Here is a 23,352-nt window from a genome sequence, read left to right as displayed (position 1 = left end):
ATGCATACTCTTGATTAAAGAAAAGGACGTTGTTACTTTTCTTTCACTCATGGTATTCTGTTGCTAAACTAGCCGTCATGCATATCATTTCCCTCTGTCTTCAGCAGGAAGTTGTTTTAGGATTACTTTTGATCAGTTGATTTTTGTCATTTTTTCCTGGTAGGGTGGGGAGGATGGTAACTTAGTCTGGAAGGTGTAATCGGCTATCATATTTAACCATCCAGTATTGCTTGTATTATTGACTGTAACGGAGAACAGCAACTGTAGAGCCAATTATGGTTATGCTCATAGGGTTTATTTCCCAATACATCGAGTTATTATATTATAAACTAACAGTTATGCATTGTCTCGCCATCAAATAGATTACTTGCATACGTTTATTGGCATTAATAATATTATACAGTATATCTCAGCATTTATTGAGCTCACTTGTCAGTCCAAGACAGCCTTTTGGGAGCTACCTTTGTTGATGACCTTGTGGGCCAACTGGTCTCCCTCCTAATTTACTGACAAAGCTGTCAGTAAATATAGCTCTTTATCAGTTAATAATTGGTCCCATGTTGATTTTTTCCCTCAAACTTAGGCTACTAATCCCCTGGTACAGTTAGTACATGAGGTGTTGAGACCCCCTGTACCTATTGTTGTCCTTTATCTGCACCTCCACCATACAGGAAGTGAGTGGAACTGCACCTTCAAAGACAGTAATGCAAGAGCCTGGCCTAGTGTAAGAGAAAAGGGTAAATCTGCCACACCTCCCTACACCTCAAACTAATTTACCATGTATTGCCATAATGTATTTCTATCTAGCTGTCTATCTATCAGTCTACTGCCAGGCGCCTCAATCCTGTAAGGGGTGGCCATAAACAAATCACTTCCATGTCACCCTGTCGCCTGCCACGTCACTTAATTATAATCATTATAAGCGAGGGGAAGGCAAGGAATAAAATGCACAATGGTCTTGCTACTAGGAATGAATTTCACTGTTGTTGGCAGCAGGGCAGTGAAATGGCAGGGGACAGGGTGACATGGAGGCGATTTGTTTGTGGCCACCCCTCATGGGATTAAGGTGTCTGGAAATAGATAGAGAGATAGATACAGTAGATAATTCTCTCTGTATTTAAGAACTGGTAAATACCTGTCTTGGGTTTAGGTTTATTGTGGATGTAAGTCAGTTTATACCTGATGATTTTATACAGTATGACACATCAGGGCGACGTGGAGGTGGTTTGCTTGTGGCCACCCTTTATGAGACTAACCCTAATCACACCCAACAGTACTTCAGTGATCCCAGCTTTTTTCTGCATCTAATAGCAGTGGTCCCTGCTAGATAGATAGATAGATGGTGGTATATGTTGGTTGTGCAGGTGGTCAACAACATCCTCAGGCAGCTGGTTATATGTCAGATGGCACAGTCTACATCAGTGCCATCTATAAATTCCAGAGTAGTCAATCTATGTATCTATCTATCTATCTATCTATTGCCAAATGCCTTAATCCCATAAAGGGTGGCCATAAACAAATCACCTCCATGTCCCCCTGTCCCCAACCATTTCACTGCCCCCCCTCTATCACACACCCCTCGCTCCCTCCATACACCACACCATCTATCTAACCATCTGTCCATCTATCTATATATCTCTGTCTATATATCTATCTATCTATCTCTATCTATAGCCAAACACTTTAATCCTGTAAGGGGTGGCCACAAACAAATCACCTCCATGTTACCCTGTCCCCCCCATCCCTCCCTCTATCTCACCCATACACCACCACCATCAGTCTATCTGTCCGTCCATCTATCTATCTATTAATACCAGGTCTGTTATACCAGATCGTGGGTGTTTATACCAACATGGAATTTCTTCTGTGACCCTGCATACACCACCATCCATCCATCTATCCATCCATCTATCTGTCTATCTATCCATCCATCTATCTGTCTATCTGTCTATCTATCCATCCATCTGTCTATCAGTCTATCCATCCATCTATCTATCTATCCATCCATCCATCCATCTATCTATCTATCTATCTATTAATACCAGGTCTTTTATACCAGATCGTGGGTGTTAACCCTTTAACCGCGGGTGTCATTCCAGAATGACATTGCAAAAACTGGACCAAACCACGGGTGTCATTCTCGAATGTTTGTGAATATTTTGAATACCCCGTGTTTTTTCCGTGCGCCAGTTGTTTCAAGGGAGAGTAGCTATTAAGTTCTTTCACTCCAGCTGACCCCCACCTCCCTCCTCCCACCCCCCGGGCCCCCACCTCCCGGGCCCCCCACCCCACCCCTGACCAACACGCATCAGTATCTGTCCAGCTGTGTGAGTGACAATACCGCTGATGTGGCAGTGAAGTGCGGGCAATTACAGTGCCTTTTACCTGCCTCACTGAACACAGAGTGGGTGTTTATCGTATGTGCAGTGTTCATATATGTTTATAGTATTATTATCAGAATGAGGTTGGCATTTGGTAATGGTGTGTGAGCGAAAAATAGTGATTACAACACCGCTGATGTGGCAGTGAAGTGCGGGCAATTACAGTGCCTTTTACCTGCCTCATTGAACACAGAGTTGGTGTTTATCGTATGTGCAGTGTTCATATATGTTTATAGTATTATTATCAGAATGAGGTTGGCATTTGGTAATGGTGTGTGAGCGAAGGTAATGGTGTGTGAGCGAAAAATAGTGATTTTAGATTGCTCACTTCTAATGGCACTGCCCATCCAGTGATAGTCAACGAAATCATGAAACCTACATCATTGCAAAGCCGAAGGTTAGTACTTTCTAATGGTACCTTATTTTTCGCTCTAGATTTATTCTGTGCAGAGTTATAAAGGTTTAAAGTTTGTTTACATTTTGGCTGAAACCCCCGCGGGGGAGGCCAGTCGGGGCAAAACAATGCCCGCGGTTAAAGGGTTAATACCAACGTGGACTTTCTGCTGTGACCCTGCATATACCACCATCTATCCATCCATCTATCTGTCTATCTGTCTATCTATCTGTCCATCTGTCTATCCATCTATCTACCTATCTGTTAATACCAGGTCTTTTATACCAGATCGTGGGTGTTAATACCAACGTGGACTTTCTGCTGTCTCTGGCCACGCATCCAAGCTTCAAGACTGGAGACGTTAATACCGATTTCATACCAGCACACCAGCACCAGCTGTTTGCCGAATGTATACCATCACACCAGCTGTACTGCCAGGTGTGTGTGAGTGTGTATGTGTGTGTGTGTGTGTGTGTGTGTGTGTGTGTGTGTCTGTCTGTCTGTATTTTCTCACCATATATCCCAATGGTGCAAAAGACAATGCTATGGTTTACAGCCTTCTCACAGCACTTCTTTGTGACTAGCATCATATTCAAGATGGAGAGAGAGCAGTTTTGGGCCAGCTTAAAGTGACAGGAGTATAGTTGTATAGAAACGGTAATTTTTTAAACGGTAGCTCTCTCTATGCTGCTTGATCTCTGGTAGCCTTTCTGTTTGGTTCTCCACTCTGCTTGATCTCTGGCAGCCTTCCTCTTCAGTTCTCCACTCTGCTTGATCTCTGGCAGCCTCCCTATGTAGCTCCCCACCCAGCTTGATCTCTGGCAGCCTTCCTGTTCAGCTCTCCATGCTGTTTGATCTCTGGCAGCCTCCCTGTTCAGTTCATTATCCCTGAGGTCACACTCTATGGCCTCATCTGAGGTCTTTTTTGGTCTGCCTCTCACAGCCCTATCCCCAACATTCACACCTCTCACCTTCCACACCCAATTGTCATTCTCTCTCTCTCTCTCTCTCTCTCTCTCTGAGGTTCAGTTATGCAGAGTGAGAGACTAACTAGGAATGTAAGTGAGGTGGAGGGAAGGGGGAGAGGGAGAAGGAAGACTGAGGATGAGGTGGAGGGATGGAGTGGAGAGGTATATGAGAGAGGGGGGTGTGAGCTGAGTGTGGAGGATGAGAGGTGTGGATGTTGAGGGTGGGGTTAGGAAGCGTACTTAACACCTTTTCTTTACTGGTTTGTTTCTGATTCTGCTTCCTTATTATATTATTGTGTGCTGCTCGTGCAATCTGTGTTGGTATTGAAAAGACACAGGAAGCAAACCAGGGGATATTAATGAGTAGTTTGGAGAATGAATCACTTAGGAGGATGCGCCAGGGAGCCCCATTCCCCAGCAAGATGTAATAAGCAAAATAAATCCCTTAGGAGAAGGTGTTATGGAGCTTTGATACCAGTGGTCAGCCTGCAAAATGGTTCTTATATATATATGTGTCCCTAACCAGTGTGATAGCACTGACTTCCAATCTGATATTCATTTAGCGCTGTCCTACCAGGTTTGCTGAATATCCGACTGACAACATATTCAGTGTGGCATAACTCAGCCTTGTAGCATATACTGAGCCACACACACATTATATTGTGAGGATTTATGGTACAATATTATGGACATCCAATGTACATTTTATCAGCAAGCGATGAAGTTGTATAAATACTTGTGCACTTTGCTTTTCCGCTTGTTCAGCTGACTGTCTTCACGTTGTAGCATCCAGCAGTAGTCGCCCGTCATGTTGGCACTGATTTGGCCTTGATACTTGCTCTCCATTATAGCAATGTCTTGGTGAAACCTTTCACCGTGCTTGTCACTGATGTCTCCCAGGTTATCTGGGAAGACATCGAGGTGGGAGTGAAAGAATTGAATCATCAAGGACATCCGTGAGCCCAGAGCTGGATAACTCTGTAACCTGCCTTCCACAATGTCTTCGTAGCTGTCTGCATGATGGTTTCCAAGGCAGTTCTGTGAGATATTCATGATTGATTCCCATGTGTGCCTTTCCAGCGGGTTTAATGCCTTGATGAAGTCACCATCATTAACCCTTTCAGGTCTCCTGGCCACTATAGTGGCTTTCTCGGTAGGGGTCTCCTAGCCACTCCCGTGGCAGCATATTTAGGCATGAATGAAAACTGTTGCATGAGGCTGGTGAATGAAATATGGATACGAGCCGCTCCCCAGACCCCTCTGCTTGTACCAGGCATGCACAGATCACAATATTTTATTTTAAACAGTCTGGGAGGAGCTAATCATGGTGGGGGGTTGGGTTGCACATATTGGTTTTATTATACTGTTGATCTGGCAATATTTTTTACTATTTTGTTATCAGACAGTTCATTTAGCAAAATGATATTGTTTGCAATATATTTTTACTGCTCTGGAGGATACATAGCTCTCACCTCCCTCCTCCCTTTCATATACCCCTTCCTCCACCCCCCTACCTCCCACCGATTCTCCACCTCTCTACCTCCGATACTTCCACCCTCCACTCTCCCTCCAATTCCCCACCCCCTACTTCCTCCACCCTCCTACCTCCCACCGATCCCCCACCCCTCTCCCTCCAATCCCCCACCTCCTGCCTCCTGCCAATGCACATAGCTGGCGCGTCACAGGCAAGCAAGAGATTACCGAGTTGTATGTCTCAATATTTATTCATTTCCTGGGTGTTAGAGTGTCTGATTGAAGGGAAATAATTACAGATTTATGATTTTAGGTTTCTAAGGTTGTTTCTGTAGCCTTTTATACACGTACCATACATTTATTTGTTACCAGGCGGTCATACATGTGCAGCGAGCGTTGCCTTTTTCATTGACGAATGATTGTTAGTGTCTCCATACTTTTTTCTGATATATATTTCATGAGATTCTCACATTTCCTGGTTATGCTTATATCACCGTCAATTCTGAGAAATAATATTTTATCACTGTCTCTACTGCTGCCTGTAAGTACACAGGATGATAGAGTTAGCAACAATAAAATAAACATACGTACATACAAAAGGCAAGCTCGTAGGCTAGCCCCCATGTCGTCACACCCACAGTCTTTGATAGTACTAAGCAAAATAAGAGCAAAGTAAAATAATCAGCAGTAACTAGTAAGTGATAGTTTTATATGGATCTTGTAACTGTTTAGTTACTTTTTTGTAAAGAAAACATGTCAAGGATCATTCACAAATCACGTGAGATATAATGTACTTATATTAGTGCACTGTTTTTTTATGGAAAAACATGGAAACAAATGATGCAATCATGTTGCCTACACACCAAGAAATCACCTACCCACCGAGACGGCAGTGCTCATACGCCACCACACACCACTTGCTACGCAACTTCCCATCATTTTTGCAGCACTTGTATAGTGAGTAGAGCTTTAATGTTTTATTGGCAGATGTGTATTACTTCCTTGTGCATGAATATGATATTTTTTTCTTTATTTGCAAACCTTGACTTAAAAAAAAAAAAAAAAAAAATGCGTCTCTCAAACGTGACCTAGAGACCTATTTGAGACCTGAAAGAGTTAACCAGCATGTGGATCTGAGCACCATTCAAGACCCCTGCTGTCAACTTTGCTTCGGATGCCACGCCACCGAGCGTCATAGACAAGTACTGACACCCAGTACCTGTTTATTAACCAGCATGTGGATCTGAGCACCATTCAAGACTTCGGCTGTCAACTTGGCTTCGGATACCATGCCACTGAGCGTCATACACAAGTACTGACACCCAGTACCTGTTTGATCCATGGCTTTTATGAAATTTTTCACCAAGCCCAGCTTGAGATGCAGTGGAGGCAAGAATATGTTTTCTGGATCCACAAGGGGCTTGTGAAGACAGTTGAACCTTCCGGGTGCATCTTTTGGTCTTGCCAGCCATTCTTTTATTACATAGTGCTCGGCATTAGCTCTACTGTTCCACAAGCAGAGAAAGCACGTGTACTTTGTGTAACCGCTCTGAAGGCCCAGAAGTAGACTGATTACTCTGAGGTCCCTGCATATTTTCCACTGATGCTTCTCATACTTGAGAGCAGAAAGCACAATGTATTCACAGCTCTCGGTCATCTTCTCCCCGTGTGCTATTGGCACGGATGGAAGCCGATCCCATTGTGTAGGAGGACTGCTTTCAGTCTTTTCCTGAATCTATAAACAGCCTCCATTCATCCTGCTTGTATGGGTCAGACTTGCAGAGTTGTTGCATGAGAGACACTGCGTCATCGCAGTAGCAAAGGCTGTTTGCCATTTTGAAAAACACAGACAGTTGTCTGTGCCGATGACGTGCCGTAGTGATGCGCACTCCATCTTCCACCAGGTTACACTGCTTCAGTGGTGATCCCAGGAGCTCTGCCTTTTCTTTAGACAAATCCAGGTCCCTTATGAGATCATGAAGGGCTCCCTGGTTGAATGGTTTGGGCCACTGTTGCCTGAGTCGTCCTGGTAGTCATCATCCATGGGGCTGTGACTGGAATCAGATTCGCTGCTTAGCTCGTGTTCAGCAGGTGGGTTTGGCACCGGTAGTTCTGCACTGTGTGGCACTGGTTGGACTGCACAAGCGATATTGGTGTACTGTACTGTGGCGCGTGTCTTGACAGTTATTCCTTTGATGTTCGTGAGACAGAAGCAGCAGTCGTTGCTGTGGTTTTTGGCCTCTCGCCACACATTGGTACAGTGAATGGCAAACCTCAACTTCATTCTCCACGCATCCATCCACTCAGGTGATTGACACAGGACCTACACGCTACGTGAGGCGCCCATTTCTTGTCTTGGTCACCCAAGGGACATCTGAAGTAGCTTTTGTAGTTCACTGGAACAGCCTTCGTGATGGTTTTCTTGAAGCTTTCCGGGGTGAACGCTCCACAAATGTAACCAAAACGGTCAGGATCGTTTACACGTGCGGCGTTCCATCTTTCACCACTGTCAGAGTGACTGAGAATTTCTGCCAGAATAGAAGTGGAAACAATATTTGTAACCTGCAACAAAACTACAGATTTAATCGCTGGAACTAAACCAACAAGGGTATGAGTGCCATCCTGTCAGCAAGATACACCGATATACTGGTTTTCAGGAACCGCAGCTGATACGTCCTTACTGATGCCATAGTGGAGTTCAGCACCTTCCATTACCGTAGACTCAGACCAGTTCAGTTCACAACCAGGAAGAAATTTTATTTTTGTTGACCTGTGTAATATGTAATTGTTTACATTATTATTATTATTATTATTATTATTATTATTATTATCATCATCATTATCATCATCATCATTATCATCACTCTCACCACCAGGCAGCTCTGGCGCTGGAGTTGAGTCGGGAACATGATGTAATGATGATGTGTGCTGGTTCGCGTGACCCAACCAGCCCATTCTACCCCGCCACCACCCCCGCCCTCAACCACACTGTGTGCCGCACCATTAGCCTGGCCTGTGAAGGACAAGGTTAGCCCCGTGGACTGGTGGTGGTATTATTATTATTATTATTATTATTATTTAATACGTGTAGTGGGTGGTATGCGGGATGATGAGATAGTGATTTTGGGAGGGGACTTAAATGGTCATGTAGGTGAAACAGCACAAGGTTATCAAGGAGTGCATGGGGGATGTGCGTATGGTCTGAGGCATGCAGGAGGGGAAAGGATACTCGAGTTTGGGGAGGCAATGGACATGATTGTGTGCAACACATATTTTAGGAAAAGAGACAGTAGGTTAATTACGTATGAGTCTGGGGGAAATAGCAGTCAGATAGATTATTTTCTGGTTAGGAGGGCCGATAGGAGTTAGTGAGGGATGTTAAAGTTATAGGAAGTGAGGAGTGTGTGCAGCAGCACAAACTATTGATTTGTGATATGGTGCTTAAAGAACAAGTGATGAAAAAGAGGACTTATGTACCTAGGAGGAAAATATGGAAGCTGAAAAACCAAGTAGTAAGGGATGCCTTCTATAGCGAGTTGAGGAGAGTGGTGGCTGAACAGGGAGCTGTAGACAGAGACGTTAATGAACAGTACAGAGCCCTCAAGAACAATTTCTTGAGAGTTACTGATGTAACATGTGGTTGGACAAGAGGACCACCAAGACATAAAGTAACTTGGTGGTGGGATGAGGGTGTAGCATATGCTCCACAGGCAGGATTGGATGAATCAGAGAAAGATAGATTTTGGGATGATTTAATATGTGTAGTGGGTGGTATGCAGGATGATGAGATAGTGATTTTGGGAGGGGACTTAAATGGTCATGTAGGTGAAGCAGCACAAGGTTATGAAGAAGTGCATGGGGGATGTGCGTATGGTCTAAGGAATGCAGAAGGGGAAAGGATACTCGAGTTTGGAGAGGCAACGGACACGATTGTGTGCAACGCATATTTTAGGAAAAGAGACAGTAGGTTAATTATGTATGAGTCTGGGGAAAATAGCAGTCAGATAGATTATTTTCTGGTTAGGAGGGCCGATAGGAGGTTAGTGAGGGATGTTAAAGTTATAGGAAGTGAGGAGTGTGTGCAGCAGCACAAACTATTGATTTGTGATATGGTGCTTAAAGAACAAGTGATGAAAAAGAGGACTTATGTACCTAGGAGGAAAATATGGAAGCTGAAAAACCAAGTAGTAAGGGATGCCTTCTATAGCGAGTTGAGGAGAGTTGTGGCTGAACAGGGAGCTGTAGACAGAGACGTTAATGAACAGTACAGAGCCCTCAAGAACAATTTCTTGAGAGTTACTGATGTAACATGCGGCTGGACAAGAGGACCACCAAGACATAAAGTAACTTGGTGGTGGGATGAGGGTGTAGAAGCTGCAATTAAGGAGAAAAGAAGGCTTTTCCGGGAATGGAAGAAGGGTGGTAGCAAAGAGGAATATTTGGCTGCCAAGCGTAGGGCTAGGAGAGAGGTATACAGGGCAAAGTCTGAGTCACAGAGACAATTACTTGATAACCTAAATCATGGGGAAAGGAAAAACATATTTAGGGTGGCAGGTCAGGTGAAGAGGGATAATCGGGATATCTTAGGTGAGCAGTGTGTGAAGAATGATGAAGGAAGGGTAGTGGTGAACAGTGAGGATATTAAAGATGCATGGAGAGAGCATTATAACCGGTTGTTGAATGAGGAGTTTGACTGGGACAGGGAAGGTTTGGAGCCAGCAGATCCAGTGTCTGGCCCTTGGCCTTTGATTGATACAGCTACTGTGAGTGAGGCAATAGGCAGAATGAAGGTGGTGAAGGCAGCAGGTGTGTCTGGGTTGACTGCCGAAATGCTGAAGGCCTCAGGCGATATAGGGGTGAGTTTAGTCACTGACCTGATAAATAGGATTATTTATGAGTGTGTTGTCCCAGATGATTGGCTGAAGAGTGTAATTGTAAATGTGTATAAAGGGAAGGGTGATGCCCTGGAAAGAGGAAATTATAGAGGTATAAAGCTTTTAGATCAGATAATGAAGGTAATGGAGAGAGTTTTAGAAGGTATGATTAGAGAAAGAGTGAATATTGATGAGATGCAGTTTGGGTTTATGCCAGGTAGGGGGACCACTGATGCTATATTCATTGTTCGACAGCTTCAGGAAAAATATATTGGTAGGAGAAGGGATCTTTATTTTGTTTTTATTGATTTGGTAAAAGCCTTTGACAGAGTCCCTAGAGAGGTGGTGAAGTGGGCAATGAGAAAGCTTGGCTTGGAGGAGTGGCTGGTTAGGGTGGTTATGGCTATGTATGTGGGTGCTCACACCCAGGTAAGAGTGAATGGAGATTTGAGTGATGAGTTTTCCGTGAATGTTTGTGCGCATCAGGGGTCAGTCTTGAGTCCCATGTTGTTTATCATGGTACTTGAAGCCCTTTCATGTGACTTTAGAAATGGACTCCCGTGGGAGTTGTTGTATGGTGATGATTTGGTGCTAATTGCAGAGAACGAAAGGGAGGCGGAGGAAAGGTTTAGGAAGTGGAGAGATGGTATGGGGCAAAAGGGTTTAAGGGTAAATGTAGATAAAACAAAATTGATGATATCTAGGGTTGGTGGCGCTACTGTCAAAGACAGGGGAGAGTGGCCATGTGCAGTTTGCCATAAGGGCGTGGGAAGTAATTCCATCTTGTGCGGTGTTTGTGATAAATGGGTGCACAAGAGATGTAGTGGTATCAGATGTAGACTGCGAGATAATGGTGATTTTATGTGTACGGCGTGTCAGGGAGAGCAGGTGGAGATTGTCAGGCGTGAAAGGATTGAACTTGCTGGTGAATCTCTTGGGTGTGTGGAAGAGTTTTGTTATTTGGGAGACATGTTGTGTGCTGGAGGTGGGGCTGGAGCTAGCTCTGTGGCTAGGGTGAGAAGTGGTTGGAAGAAGTTCATTGAGCTCTTGCCTCTTCTGACATTGAGAGGGCTCTCCCTATGGGCTAAGGGGTCTTTGTATGCAGCATGTGTTAGGACTGTAATTCTGTATGGTAGTGAGACCTGGGCAGTAAAGGAGGAGGATATTCGCTGGCTCAGACGTACAGAAATGACAATGATTAGGTGGATGTGTAGTGCGTCCCTGCGTGCAAGGTCTTGTGGGGCTGGGTTTAAGATGGAAGAGTTGAGAGGTAGGATGGGACTGGAGTGTATTGGTGTTGTGATGAGGAGAGGTAGATTGAGATGGTTTGGACATGTGAAGAGGATGGGGGATGATAATTGGGTGAGCAAGGTGAGAAGTGTTAATACTGGGGGTGGGGTTATGAGGCGTAGACTGAGAAAGACATGGGACGAGGTCATTAAGTGTGACCTCAGGGTTAAGGGACTGAACAGGGAGGCTGCAATGGATCGTGCAGCATTGAGAGCCACCATTAGGTGACCAAGGCTGACGCATGCAAGCATGTTAGAGCCTTTAAAAATGAAATGAAATGAATTATTATTATTATTATTATTATTACTTTTTAATATTATTATTATTTTTGTCTATTATTATTACTATTATTATTATTATTATTATTACTACTACTACTATTACTGTTGTGAGGAGAGTGGAGAATTTGCAGGATAGTGAGAAAATGGCAGAGTATAAGACCATAGTGGAAGAAAGATTGGGAAGGTATGAGCTAGAGCAGATGGAAGGGGTGGAAGACGTATGTAAGATATTCACGGAAGAGATAGGCGCAGTGTGTGAGGTGGTTTGTGGAGTGGGGAGGAGATGCAGGGGTGTGCAAGGGACAGCTTGGTGGAATGATGAGGTGAAACGAGCTGTGGAACAAAAGAAGAAGGAATATAGTGAATGGTTAGCGAGTAGAGGTAGGGGAGAAGATGAGAGAAGAGAAGAGAGAGGTATCTTTTTTTTTTTTTTTTTTTTTTTTTTTTAAATGCGAGGAAGAAGGAACCAAAGGCCATGAGCCCGCAATAAGAGTTCCCTCCAAGAGAAAAACAAAATACAAGAGAGAGACAAATTCAAGATCCATTCATTTCGAGATGCCTGGACACACTGCGTTTGAAAGACTGGAGATCATAGGCAGCAGGAAATACAGACAGAGGGAGACAGTTCCAGAGTTGACCTGTTGCATAAATGAAGGACTGGGAGTAACGGTTAACTCTTGCACTAGAGAGTTGGACAGAAAAGGGATGAGAGTTTGCTGCTAGACAGGTGCTACGCGCCCGTCGTAGAGGTGGATGAATGCATGCAGACAGTTCAGAGGAGCAGTGACCATTAAAGTAGCGATAGAAAAGAGATAAAGATGCAACAGTGCGGCGAAGAGACAGAGGTTGAAGGGAGTCAGTAAGAGGAGCAGAGTTAATGAGACGAAAAGCCTTTGACTCCACCCTATTGAGAAGAGCTGTGTGTGGAGAGCGTCCCCACACATGAGAGTTGTACTCCACACAGGGGTGGATAAAACCCCTGTATAGAGTCAACAATTGTGCAGGGGTAAAGAAAGAACGGAGTCGGCTTAGCACACCCAATCTCTTGGAAGCAGATTTTACAAGAGATGTAATATGATCTTTCCAAGATAAGTCCCGAGTAAATGAAACCCCAAGCATGTTCAAGGATGATGCAGGATTAAGCTGAATACTATTAAACATTAGTGGGTATACCTGTGGAAGATTTTGACGGGTTGATAGGTGTAAGAACTGAGTCTTTGATGCATTAAAAACAACAAGATTATTTTTACCCCAGTCAGAGATACGAGCCAAGTCAGAAATTAGGTGTGCCATAGCCTCATCCCTTGTTTGTTGAAGTAACTGCTGAGATGGGCGTTGCAGGAACTGAATGGAAAGGTGAAGGGTGGAGTCATCAGAGTATGAGTGGATAGGGTTAGATGTACAGCTTAGAAGATCATTGATGAATAAAAGGAAGAGAGTTGGTGATAGGACAGAGCCCTGAGGAACACCGCTGTTGATAGATCTAGGAGAAGAACGATGGCCGTCTACAACAGCGGCTATAGAATGACCAGAAAGGAAGCTAGCAATGAAGGCACAGATAGAAGGATAGAAACCGTAAGAGGGCAGTTTGGAAATTAAAGATTTATGCCAGACTCGATCGAAAACCTTTGAGATGTCAAGTGCAATGGCAAAGCTTTCGCCAAAGTCCCGAAAGGAGGATGGCCAGGTGTCTGAAAGGTAGGTGAGAAGATCGCCAGTGGAGCGTCCCTGACGGAACCCATACTGACGATCAGAAAGAAGGTTGTGATAGGAAAGATGCCTTAAAATTTTTCTATTGAGAATTGACTCGAAAACTTTTGAAATACAGGACGTTAAAGCAATTGGACAATAGTTGGAGGGTTGGGAGTGGTCACCCTTCTCTGGGACTGGCTGAATGAGAGCAAACTTGCAGCAAGAAGGAAAGGTACAAGTTGACAGACAAAGGCGAAAGAGTTTGCCTAGGCAGGGTGTAAGTACAGAAGCACAGTTCTTGAGAACAACAGGAGGGACTCCATCAGGCCCATATGCCTTGTTAGTATTGAGGCCAGTGATGGCAGAAAATACATCAGCTGAAGACATTTTAATGTCAGCCATGAGGAAGTCAGAGGCGGGAAGTGATGGAGGAACAGCACCTGAATCGTCTAAGGTAGAATTGGAGGAGAAAGTCTGTGCGAAGAGATCTGCTTTATCAGTAGAAGAAATAGCTACAAAACCATCAGAGTAGAAAAGAGGAGGGAAGGATGATGAGGTAAAGTTGTTAGAAAGGTTTTTGGCAAGGTGCCAGAAGGAGCGGGAAGAATTCGAGTTGGAGAGTTGAGAGCATTTAGTACGGATGAAATTATTTTTAGCAGAGCGAAGAACAGACTTAGCACGATTCCGGGCAGAAACGTAAAGTTATGTGATTCAGGGGTGGGTTGGCTCCGATACCTTTTGTAGGCCCTCTCCTTGTTGTGGACAGCATTAGAACAAGCGTGATTAAACCAAGGCTTTCTTGCGTTAGTCAAAGGATATGAGAAAGGAATGTGTGCTTCCATGCCCGAGAGAATTACCTCCGTAATGTGCAAGGCACACTCAGATGGCTCCCGGCCATGGAAGCAATAATCATTCCAGGGAAAATCAAAGAAGTACTGCCTGAGGGCCTCCCAATCCGCCGTTCCAAAATGCCACAGGCAACGTTTCCCTGGAGGGTCCACAGGCCGTACCAGAGTGATAGGACACGTTAAGGTGATAAAGTTGTGATCGGAGGAGCCCAACGGAGAGAAAAGATTAACAGTGTAAGCAGAAGGATTAGTTGTAAGGAAGAGGTCAAGTATGTTGGAACTCTCTCCAAGGCGGTCTGGGATGCGGGTAGGGTGCTGTACAAGCTGCTCTAGGTCATTAAGGATAGAAAAGATGTAGGCTTATTCACCAGGTGGATCAGTGAAAGGAGAGGAGAGCCAAAGGTGGTGGTGAACATTGAAATCTCCTAGAACGGAGATTTCAGAGAAAGGAGAAATGGATAGAATGTGTTCCATCGTAGAAGTAAGATAGTCGAAGAATTTTTGATAGTCAGTAGAATTAGGGGATAAGTAAACAGCACAGATCTATTTAGTCAGAGAATGACAGGAAAGCCAAAGCCAGAGTGTAGAGAATTCAGAAGAATCAAGTTCAGGAACACGAGAGCAAGATAAGTCATTGTGTATATATACACAACAGCCACCTTTGGCCTTGAAATGATAATAGAGAAAGTTGGAGGATACAGAATAGGGTTTGCTGTCAGTTGCCTCAGACAGCTGAGTCTCAGTTAGAAAGAGAAGGTGAGGTTTAGAGCAGAAAAGGTGGTGCTCAACAGAGCGAAAGTTAAAGGAAAGGCCGCGAATGTTGCAGAAATGAAGAAGAAGAGAGTCAGACAGTGGTTCCAGGCACCTCGAGTCGTCACCGGGAGAGGGGCGGAAGGTGGGGGCATTTGTGGTTCCCCCCCATGGGGACTCCGAGGCCAGGTGATGGGACGCCATGGTTTGTTTTTTGATTTTTGGAAAAGGAAATGTAGTGTGTACTGTGCATGTAGTTTGGTGTAGATAGTTAGAGAAATTTGTATTGGAGAGCATGCTGGCCTACTCTCTGTAACTGAGACACTGAAAAAGTTCAGCAAAGGGGGATGGTCAAGAACTAGTCCTGATGGCTGATGAAACGGGAGCTCCAGCACTCCCTGTCATCAGCTTTCCATCCACCTCGGGAGTACTGCCCTGCTCGACTGGTGCTACAGTCTACTCCTGCTCCTGTGAGCAGGAGAAGGGAGATGAAGAGACTGGTGAAGGAGAGTAAGAAGAAAGTGGATGAAGAGTTTGGGAGGAATCTGCGTGTGAAATGGAGGGAGAGTAAGAAATTGTTTTGGAAGGAGATAAAGAAAGTAAGGCAGTGTGAAAGTGGAAATAGTAGGGGAGTGAAAGATAGGAATAATAGATTGTTGGTGGAGAAGAGAGAGAAATTGAGGAGATGGAAGGAGCACTTTGAGGATTTGTTGAATGTAGAGCATGAGAGCAGTGCGAGTATAAGTGGTTGGGGAATGGCTGGGAGAAGAGGAGATGAGAGGAAGGAGGAAGAGATCAATAGGGCAGAAGTAGTGGAAGCAATGAAGAAGATCAAGTTGGGAAAGGCCCCAGGAATTGATGGAGTGTGTGGTGAAATGCTGAGGTATGGGGGTGAGATTGTTGTGGAGTGGATATGGAAGTTGTATAGATTGGCTTGGGAAGAGGGAAGGGTTCCAGAGGACTGGAAATCAGGTGTAATTGTTCCTTTATACAAAGGAAAAGGGGAGAGAGAAGTATGTGGTAACCATAGAGGTATTTGCCTTCTTAGTGTGACTGGTAAAATATATGGTAGAATACTCATTGATAGGGTTAGGCATATGACAGAGGAGCTAGTTGGAGAAGAACAAGGGGGATTTAGGAAGGGAAAAGGGTGTGTAAATCAGATATTTGTTCTAAGATGTTTAGTGGAGAAGCATGTAGAGAAGGGAAGGAAAGTGTATGCTGCCTTCATGGACTTGGAGAAAGCTTATGACAGAATAGATAGGCAAGGTATGTGAAAGGTATTAAGAATATATGGAGTGGAGGGGAAATTGTTGAGTGCTGTGAAGAGTATGTACGAAGGAGCTAGGGCTATGGTGCGAGCGGATGGTGAGCTGAGTTTTTTTTATCTCAGTGTGGGACTGAAACAGGGTTGTGTGATGTCTCCATGGCTGTTTAATATATACATGGATTGGGTTGTAAAGGAGATGCAAGGTAGGGCAGTGGATGTGGGGGTGGCTCTGATGAATGAGGGTGAGATTTGGAAGATTGCAGTGTTGCTGTTTGCTGATGATAGAGTATTGTTGAGTGAAGATGAATGGAAGTTGCAAGGTTTGGTGAATGAATTTGGGACAGTGTGTAGGAGGAGGAAGCTGGAAGTTAATGTAAACAAAAGTAAAGTTATGGTGTTTGAGAGGAATGAAGTCACAGAATGTACAATGAGGTAGGATGGTGAGGATATGGAGAATGTGAGTGCATTCAAGTACTTGGGTAGTGTGATGAGTAAGGATGGAACTTTGGGGGATGAATTGCAAGAAAGGGTACAGCAGGGAAGGAAGGTTGTTGGTTCACTGAAAGCAGTGATGAGGAATAGGGAGGTGAGTGTGGAAGTTAGGAAGTCACTGCATTATAGTATTCTGATCCCTACCCTGATGTATGGAAGCGAGGCGTGGACCTTGCAAGAGGGGAACAAGTCAAGAGTGAGAGTAGTGGAAATGAGTTACTTGTGAGGAGCATGTGGAGTGACATGGAGGGACAGGTTGACGAATGAAGAAGTGAAGGAACATTGTGGGGTGGATGTGGATGTGGTTGAAAAGATTAGGAGAAATACACTGAGGTGGTTTGGACATGTGGAGAGAATGGAGAATGAAAGACTGACTAAGAGGGTGTATGTAGGTGAGGTGGAGGGAGGGAGAGGGAGTGTTAGACCAAAGATGAGGTGGAGGGATGGAGTTGAGAGGTATATGAGGGAGGGGGGTGAGTTGGGGGGAGGGTAGTCAAATGATGGGTGACAGAGCGACTTGGAGGCATTTTGTATGCGGTCACCCTTTGCGGGATTAGGGCATCAGGCTCTAGATAATAATAATAATAATAATAATAATAACAGTCGTAATAGTGTTAATAATGATAATGATGATAGTAATGATGAGAATGAGAATGATGCAAAGAAAATTAATAATAATAATAATGATAACAATAATAATAATAATAATAATAATAATAATAACAATAATAATAATAAAGAATACTATTACTAGTAGTGTACCCCTTCCACACACTACACAGAAGAGGCGGTACACGTGCACTACCTGGGTGGAGGGAAGTACCGTATGGGCGTAGGGGGCGGGAGTTACGATGTCAGTGGCCATTTGGTGCCACACAACGACACATTGCTGCTGACGGCGGCCGTGGATGCCACCATTACCCGATCCAAAGTCGTAAGGGATCACCACCACCTTCATATCTTTACGCAGGTTTGACACTACATCTTTTCGTTTTTCTCTCATTTCTTTTATTTCTCCTTTTTCTCTTTTACCCTAACTTGGTCTAAAATTACCCTCTAGCCTTCCTCTGTCTACCTATTTGTCTATCTATTGCCAGATGCCTTAATCCCATAAGAGGTGGCCACAAACAAATTGCCTCCATATCGCCCTGTCCCCCGCCATTTCATTGCCCTGCTCCCAGCTCACACACCCCTCTCTCATGTACCTCTCCACTCCATCCCTCCATCTCATCCTTGGCCTCCCCCTCCCTCTCCCCCCCTCCACCTCATTCACATACACTCTCCTAGTTAGTCTCGCACTCTCCATCCTCTCCACATGGCCAAACCACCTCAGTGTGTTTCTCCTAATGCTTCTATCACATCCACACCCACACCACAACGCTCCTTCACTACCTCATTTGTCAGTCTGTCTCTCCATGTAACTCCACATGCACCTCATACTCTCCCAGTTAGTCTGTCACTCTCCATCCTCTCCACATGGCCAAACCACCTCAGTGTGTTTCTCCTAATGCTTTCTGTCACATCCACATCCACACCACAACGCTCCTTCACTTCCTCATTTGTCAGTCTGTCTCTCCATGTAACTCCACATACATCTCACTCACATACACTGTCCTAGTTAGTCTCTCACTCTCCATCCTATCCACATGGCCAAACCACCTCAGTGTGTTTCTCCTGACGCTACCTGTCACATCCACATCCATACCACAACACTTCTTCATTTCCTCATTTGTCTGTCTGTCTCTCCATGTAACTCCAGACCACAACACTCCTTCACTTCCTTATTTGTCTGTCTGTCTCTCCATGTAACGCCAGACCACAACACTCCTTCACTTCCTTATTTGTCTGTCTGTCTCTCCATGTAACTCCAGACCACAACACTCCTTCACTTCCTTATTTGTCTGTCTGTCTCTCCATGTAACTCCACACCACAACGCACCTTCACTTCCTCATTTGTCTGTCTGTGTCTGTTGTTGTAAAATCAGTATAAATCCTTTTTAGTGGTAAGTGGGGGTGCTTACCATCCACTCACTCGATGTAGTGCCTAGCCCCGGGTTCTTACGCTTCTCATGGGGCAACGTAGGATTGGCTGATGGATGGATGGATGGCTTCTCTGTAATATTTTCAGAATGGTGGATGGAAGATGTCTCTCGCTGTGGCCAAATTTGAGAAGGAGCTGGGTGGTGGGAGTGGCGTGGCAGGCAGTGCCGTGGCGCCCATGCCAGGTGTCATAGAGAAGGTGGTGGTGGCGCCGGGCCAGGTGGTGGCAGCTGGTGACCCGCTTGTTGTTATGATTGCCATGAAGATGGAGGTGAGTGGCAGATGGTGTGATGTATGGGTGATTATTTGCTGTTATTGATGATGATGATGATGATGGTGGTGGTGGTGGTAATGATGATGATGGTGGTGATGATGAAGATGATGATGATGATGATGATGATGGTGATGATCATGATGATGATGATGGTGATCATGATGATGGTGGTGGTGATGGTGATGTGATGATGATGATAATGATGATGATGGTGATAATGCTGCTGGTAATGATGATGATGGTGATGATGATGATAATGATGGTAATAATGCTACTGGTGATGATGATGATGATTATTATAATGATGATGATGATGGTGGTGATGATGATGATGATGATGATAATTATGATGGTGGTAATGCTGCTGGTGATGATGATGATAATGATGGTGATGATGATGATGATGGCAATGGTTCTCTCTCTCTCCTTTTTGGCAGTATGTGATCAAGGCGGGACACGCAGGTGTGGTGGAGAAGGTATTATTTACACCCGGGGAGAGTGTAGCCAAGAACACTACACTGGTGAAGATGAAGGAGACGGTGAATGACAACTGAGTGTTGCTTCAGTGCTAACGGTGGTGCACTGCTGATTGGAAGGACTAGAGATTGAGTAGAAGAGTGAGGAGGACAAGTTCAGGTGGTGGCTTAGTGGTAACAGTGGTGCACTGCTGATTGGAAGGACTAGAGATTGAGTAGAAGAGTGAGGAGGACAAGTACAGGTGGTGGCTTAGTGGTAATGGTGGTGCACTGCTGATTGGAAGGACTAGAGATTGAGTAGAAGAGTGAGGAGGACAAGTACAGGTGGCAGCTTAGTGGTAATGGTGGTGGACTGCTGATTGGATGGACTAGAGATCGAATAGAAGAGTGAGGAGGACAAGTAGGGGTTGTGTCTTAGTGGTAATAGTGGTGGACTGCTGATTGGAAGGACTAGAGATCGATTAGTGGCTGGAAAAGGATAAAAATATCTCCTAGAATATCACACTATATGAAGGACAGCGACAAGGTTAGGTATTCAATTGTGGCTTAGTGGTAAGGGTGGTGGACTGCTGATTGAGAGATCTGGAGATCAATCTGAGGCTGGAAAATGGTAAAAATGTCTCCTAGAATAATGTGCTTGTCACTATGAAGGAGAATCAGTAGTGGTGGCTTAGTGGTAAGGGTGGTGGACTGCTGGGTGGGGTAGTGACCAAACTTTGTATTCTCTTCAGTTAAGGAAGCTCCCTAACACCTCTTCCTTGGTGATTTGTTTTTGGATATGGTTGGTAAATATCCTTTTGTACGTTATTTATTCAGAGTATGCCGATATTGGAAGGATTTATGTAACATGGAACAGAAGTTTTGTGTAATAAACAAAATAAATCACTTAGGAAAAGGTGTTAGGGACAATACAGGGCCAAGTGTTCAAACCACTGGGCTTCAGGGAAAAGACTATGTAGTGGATACCCAAAGTTACATACTTGAAAAAATAAAAATAGTAGTAGTAGTAGTAGCAGCAGTAATAATGATAAAAAAAAAATAATAATAATAATAATAATAATAGCTAGCTAGCTAGATAGATAAATAGATAAAACTGTAATTTAGTGTACTAAGGGAGTACAAATGTTTATACTAAATATAGATAATTGTAATAAATAGATAAATATGTAAACACTTGTCTATCTGACTCCCCCCCCCCCTCCTTTTTTATGCAGTTGTGGTGTGCATCAGGGGTCAGTCTTGAGTCCCTTGTTGTTTATCATGGTATTTGAAGCCCTCTCACGTGCCTTCAGAAATGGACTCCCATGGGAGATGTTGTATGCTGATGATTTGGTGTTGATTGCAGAGAATGAAAGGGAGGCGGAGGAAAGGTTTAGGAAGTGGGGGGATGGTATGGAGAGACGGAGGAAAGATTTAGGAAGTGGAGAGATGGACGAAAGATTTAGGAAGTGGAGAGATGGACGAGAGATTTAGGAAGTGGAGAGATGGTATGGAGAGACAGAGGAAAGATTTAGGAAGTGGAGAGACGGAGGAAAGATTTAGGAAGAGGAGAGAAGAAGGAAAGATTTAGGAAGTGGAGAGATGGTATGGAGAGATGGAGGAAAGATTTAAGAAGTGGAGAGATGGTATGGGGCACAAGGGCTTAAGAGTAAATGCAGATAAAAGTGATGGTAGTAGTAGTAGTAGTTGTTCCCTAGGCAGTCTGGCCGAACAGCCCTGAGTCCTTTAGGAAGGGCATGGCCAAGACCGGGCTTTCCCACAGAGCTCTCAGAGAGTGTATGTTGTGTTGTTGGCGTAGGTGATTGTGTGCAATGCAGTCTTCCATAATGTGCTTAATAGTATGGGGTGCTGTGTTGTATCCTGGACAGGCATCAGCGACGGAGTCATCCAGCCTCTTTTGGTAGCTTAAGAGGGCTGGATGGTGCCCACATCTCAGCCTGGCCAGGTGGACCCTGTCCTCATGAGGAAGATAGGATTCAGAAGGGTGGATGTCAGGAGGCCGTGCATGCAGCTGTGTGTTATCTCTAAGTGACTGAATGGAGTGGTGAGTGATGTGAGTGTGGATATGCTTCTGGAAGCTGGTCTGAGGGGGGAGAGATGACAGTATTTGTGTATGGTATTGTGTGCTGGGTGTTGTTTTGATGTTCCTTGGTGTGGGTGGATGTGCTACCATGTACTGTAGTGGATGTTGTGGGTTTGTGGAGGCTGCAGCAAGAAACTAGGTGCCCCTCATGTCTAGGTGATCCTTGACCTTGAGGACTTTGGTTTCTTGATGTAGGTGGTCTGTGGGTGTAGTAGCTGTGCAGCCTGTGATTATTTTTAGGGCCTTGTTCTGTATGGTCTGTAGAGTGTTGTAGTGTGTTTTGGTCAGGTTAGAAGCCCAGGCAGGGCTTGCATAATTCATCACTGAACATATGTATATTTGTATACTGTGGTGGTGGTTTCTTTGTTGTGTCCGAATGTTGTATGGGCAAGTGACCTCAAAGCATTGAGTCTTGGTGTTATTTTATTTTTAATGTTTGTGTCGTGTTGTTTGAATGACATTGATGTATTGTATGTTACACCAAGGATTTTGTGTGTGTGTGTGTGTGTGTGTGTGGTAGTGGAGTGTTGTTTATGGTGAGGTGTGGGATGTGACTGTGTTCTGCTGTCCAGTTTGTGAGAAGAGTAACTATAGATTTGGCTGGGGCTATTTTGAGCCTGTTTGTGGTGAACCATTCGTGTAGTGTATTGGGGTAAGGTTGAATGATGTGTGCAGCTGTGTTTGAGTTTTCGTGTGTACATGTAAGTGTTATATCATCTGCATAGGAAGCTATGTGTATCTGTGGTGTGTGGGGTGTGGGTACGTCGTGCATGTATAGGTTAAAGAGTGTAGGGGACAAAACAGATCCTTGGGGGACGCCGTTTGTGAAGTTTCTGATGTTAGAAGACTAACCGGCAAATGTTATGTGTGCACATCTGCCTGCTAAGTAGTTTGCCAGCCATCTTTTTGTGTTATTGTGCATGTTTGTGTTGAGTATTTTGTTTGTAAGGTTGTGGCGGGGGATGGCATCAAAAACTTTGGTAATGTCTAGTGTAACTAGGAGTGTTCTGTGTGGTTGCCTAGCAGAATTCATGCCATTGAAAACTATCTGTGTAAGGTCTGTAAGAAGGGTGTTTGTGGAGTGTAGTGACCTAAAGCCATGTTGTGACTGGGCTAGGGGAATGTGAGGTGTGACTAGTTGTAGTATCAGTCGTTCAGTGACTTTAGAGGGGGTCCAGAGGAGTGTGATGGGGCGATGTGAGGAGGGTAACGTGGGGTCTTTGTTGGGTTTAGGGATAGTGATGATATTGCCATGCTTCCAGATGTTGGGTATTATGTTGTGTGAGTAGCTGTAGTTTGATATGTTGGTGAGTGCTTGTATGCCTTGTGGTCCTAGGTGTTTAAGGTGAATGTTGCTTATGTTGTCTGGTCCACAGGCAGATGAGTGCTTGAGGTTGTTAATGATGTGCTTCGTCTGGTTGTAAGTGAAAGGTGCGTAGTCTGGGTCTGAGGGGAACTGTCTTTTACGTCTGATGATACGTCGGTCTTCGGGATGGGGGGTTAGATGGCTGACTTGTGAAAAGTGATTGATGAGAGTGTTTGCTTGTTGTTTGTTTGAGGGTATGGTGTCTGTTGTTGTGATGGCAGCGTGTGATTGTGTGGTGTTGCTGTTGGAAAGTGTGATGCTGTTTAGTGTTTTGTAGAGTTTGCTGATGTTTGTTTTGTGGTCAAGTGTTTGGAGGTAATTTTTCCAGTTTAGTGTTAGCTGTTCTGATATTTTACTGTTTATTTGAGTGTTGAGTTCTTGTACTCCCTGTACTGTTGCT

General features: G+C 44.4%; 1 protein-coding gene across 1 annotated transcript in view; it reads left to right on the top strand.

The window, feature by feature from the left end:
- The window catches only part of Mccc1 (Methylcrotonoyl-CoA carboxylase 1), a 90,422-nt gene extending 69,748 nt beyond the window's left edge, over positions 1 to 20,674 (top strand). Inside the window, exons 10-14 of the mRNA XM_080269104.1 lie at positions 3,064 to 3,213; positions 8,093 to 8,243; positions 17,496 to 17,683; positions 18,842 to 19,024; positions 19,465 to 20,674. Of these exons, the coding sequence (XP_080125230.1) occupies positions 3,064 to 3,213; positions 8,093 to 8,243; positions 17,496 to 17,683; positions 18,842 to 19,024; positions 19,465 to 19,581 (789 nt within the window). The 3' untranslated portion in view covers positions 19,582 to 20,674. The remainder of the gene's footprint in view (positions 1 to 3,063; positions 3,214 to 8,092; positions 8,244 to 17,495; positions 17,684 to 18,841; positions 19,025 to 19,464) is intronic.
- Positions 20,675 to 23,352: the final 2,678 nt, after the last annotated feature.

This window comes from Coenobita brevimanus, chromosome 31 (genome assembly GCF_032717465.1).
Source record: "Coenobita brevimanus isolate Jiangsu-jjx chromosome 31, ASM3271746v2, whole genome shotgun sequence".
Lineage (NCBI taxonomy): Eukaryota > Metazoa > Arthropoda > Malacostraca > Decapoda > Coenobitidae > Coenobita > Coenobita brevimanus.
This window is presented reverse-complemented; position numbering and strand designations above follow the sequence as displayed.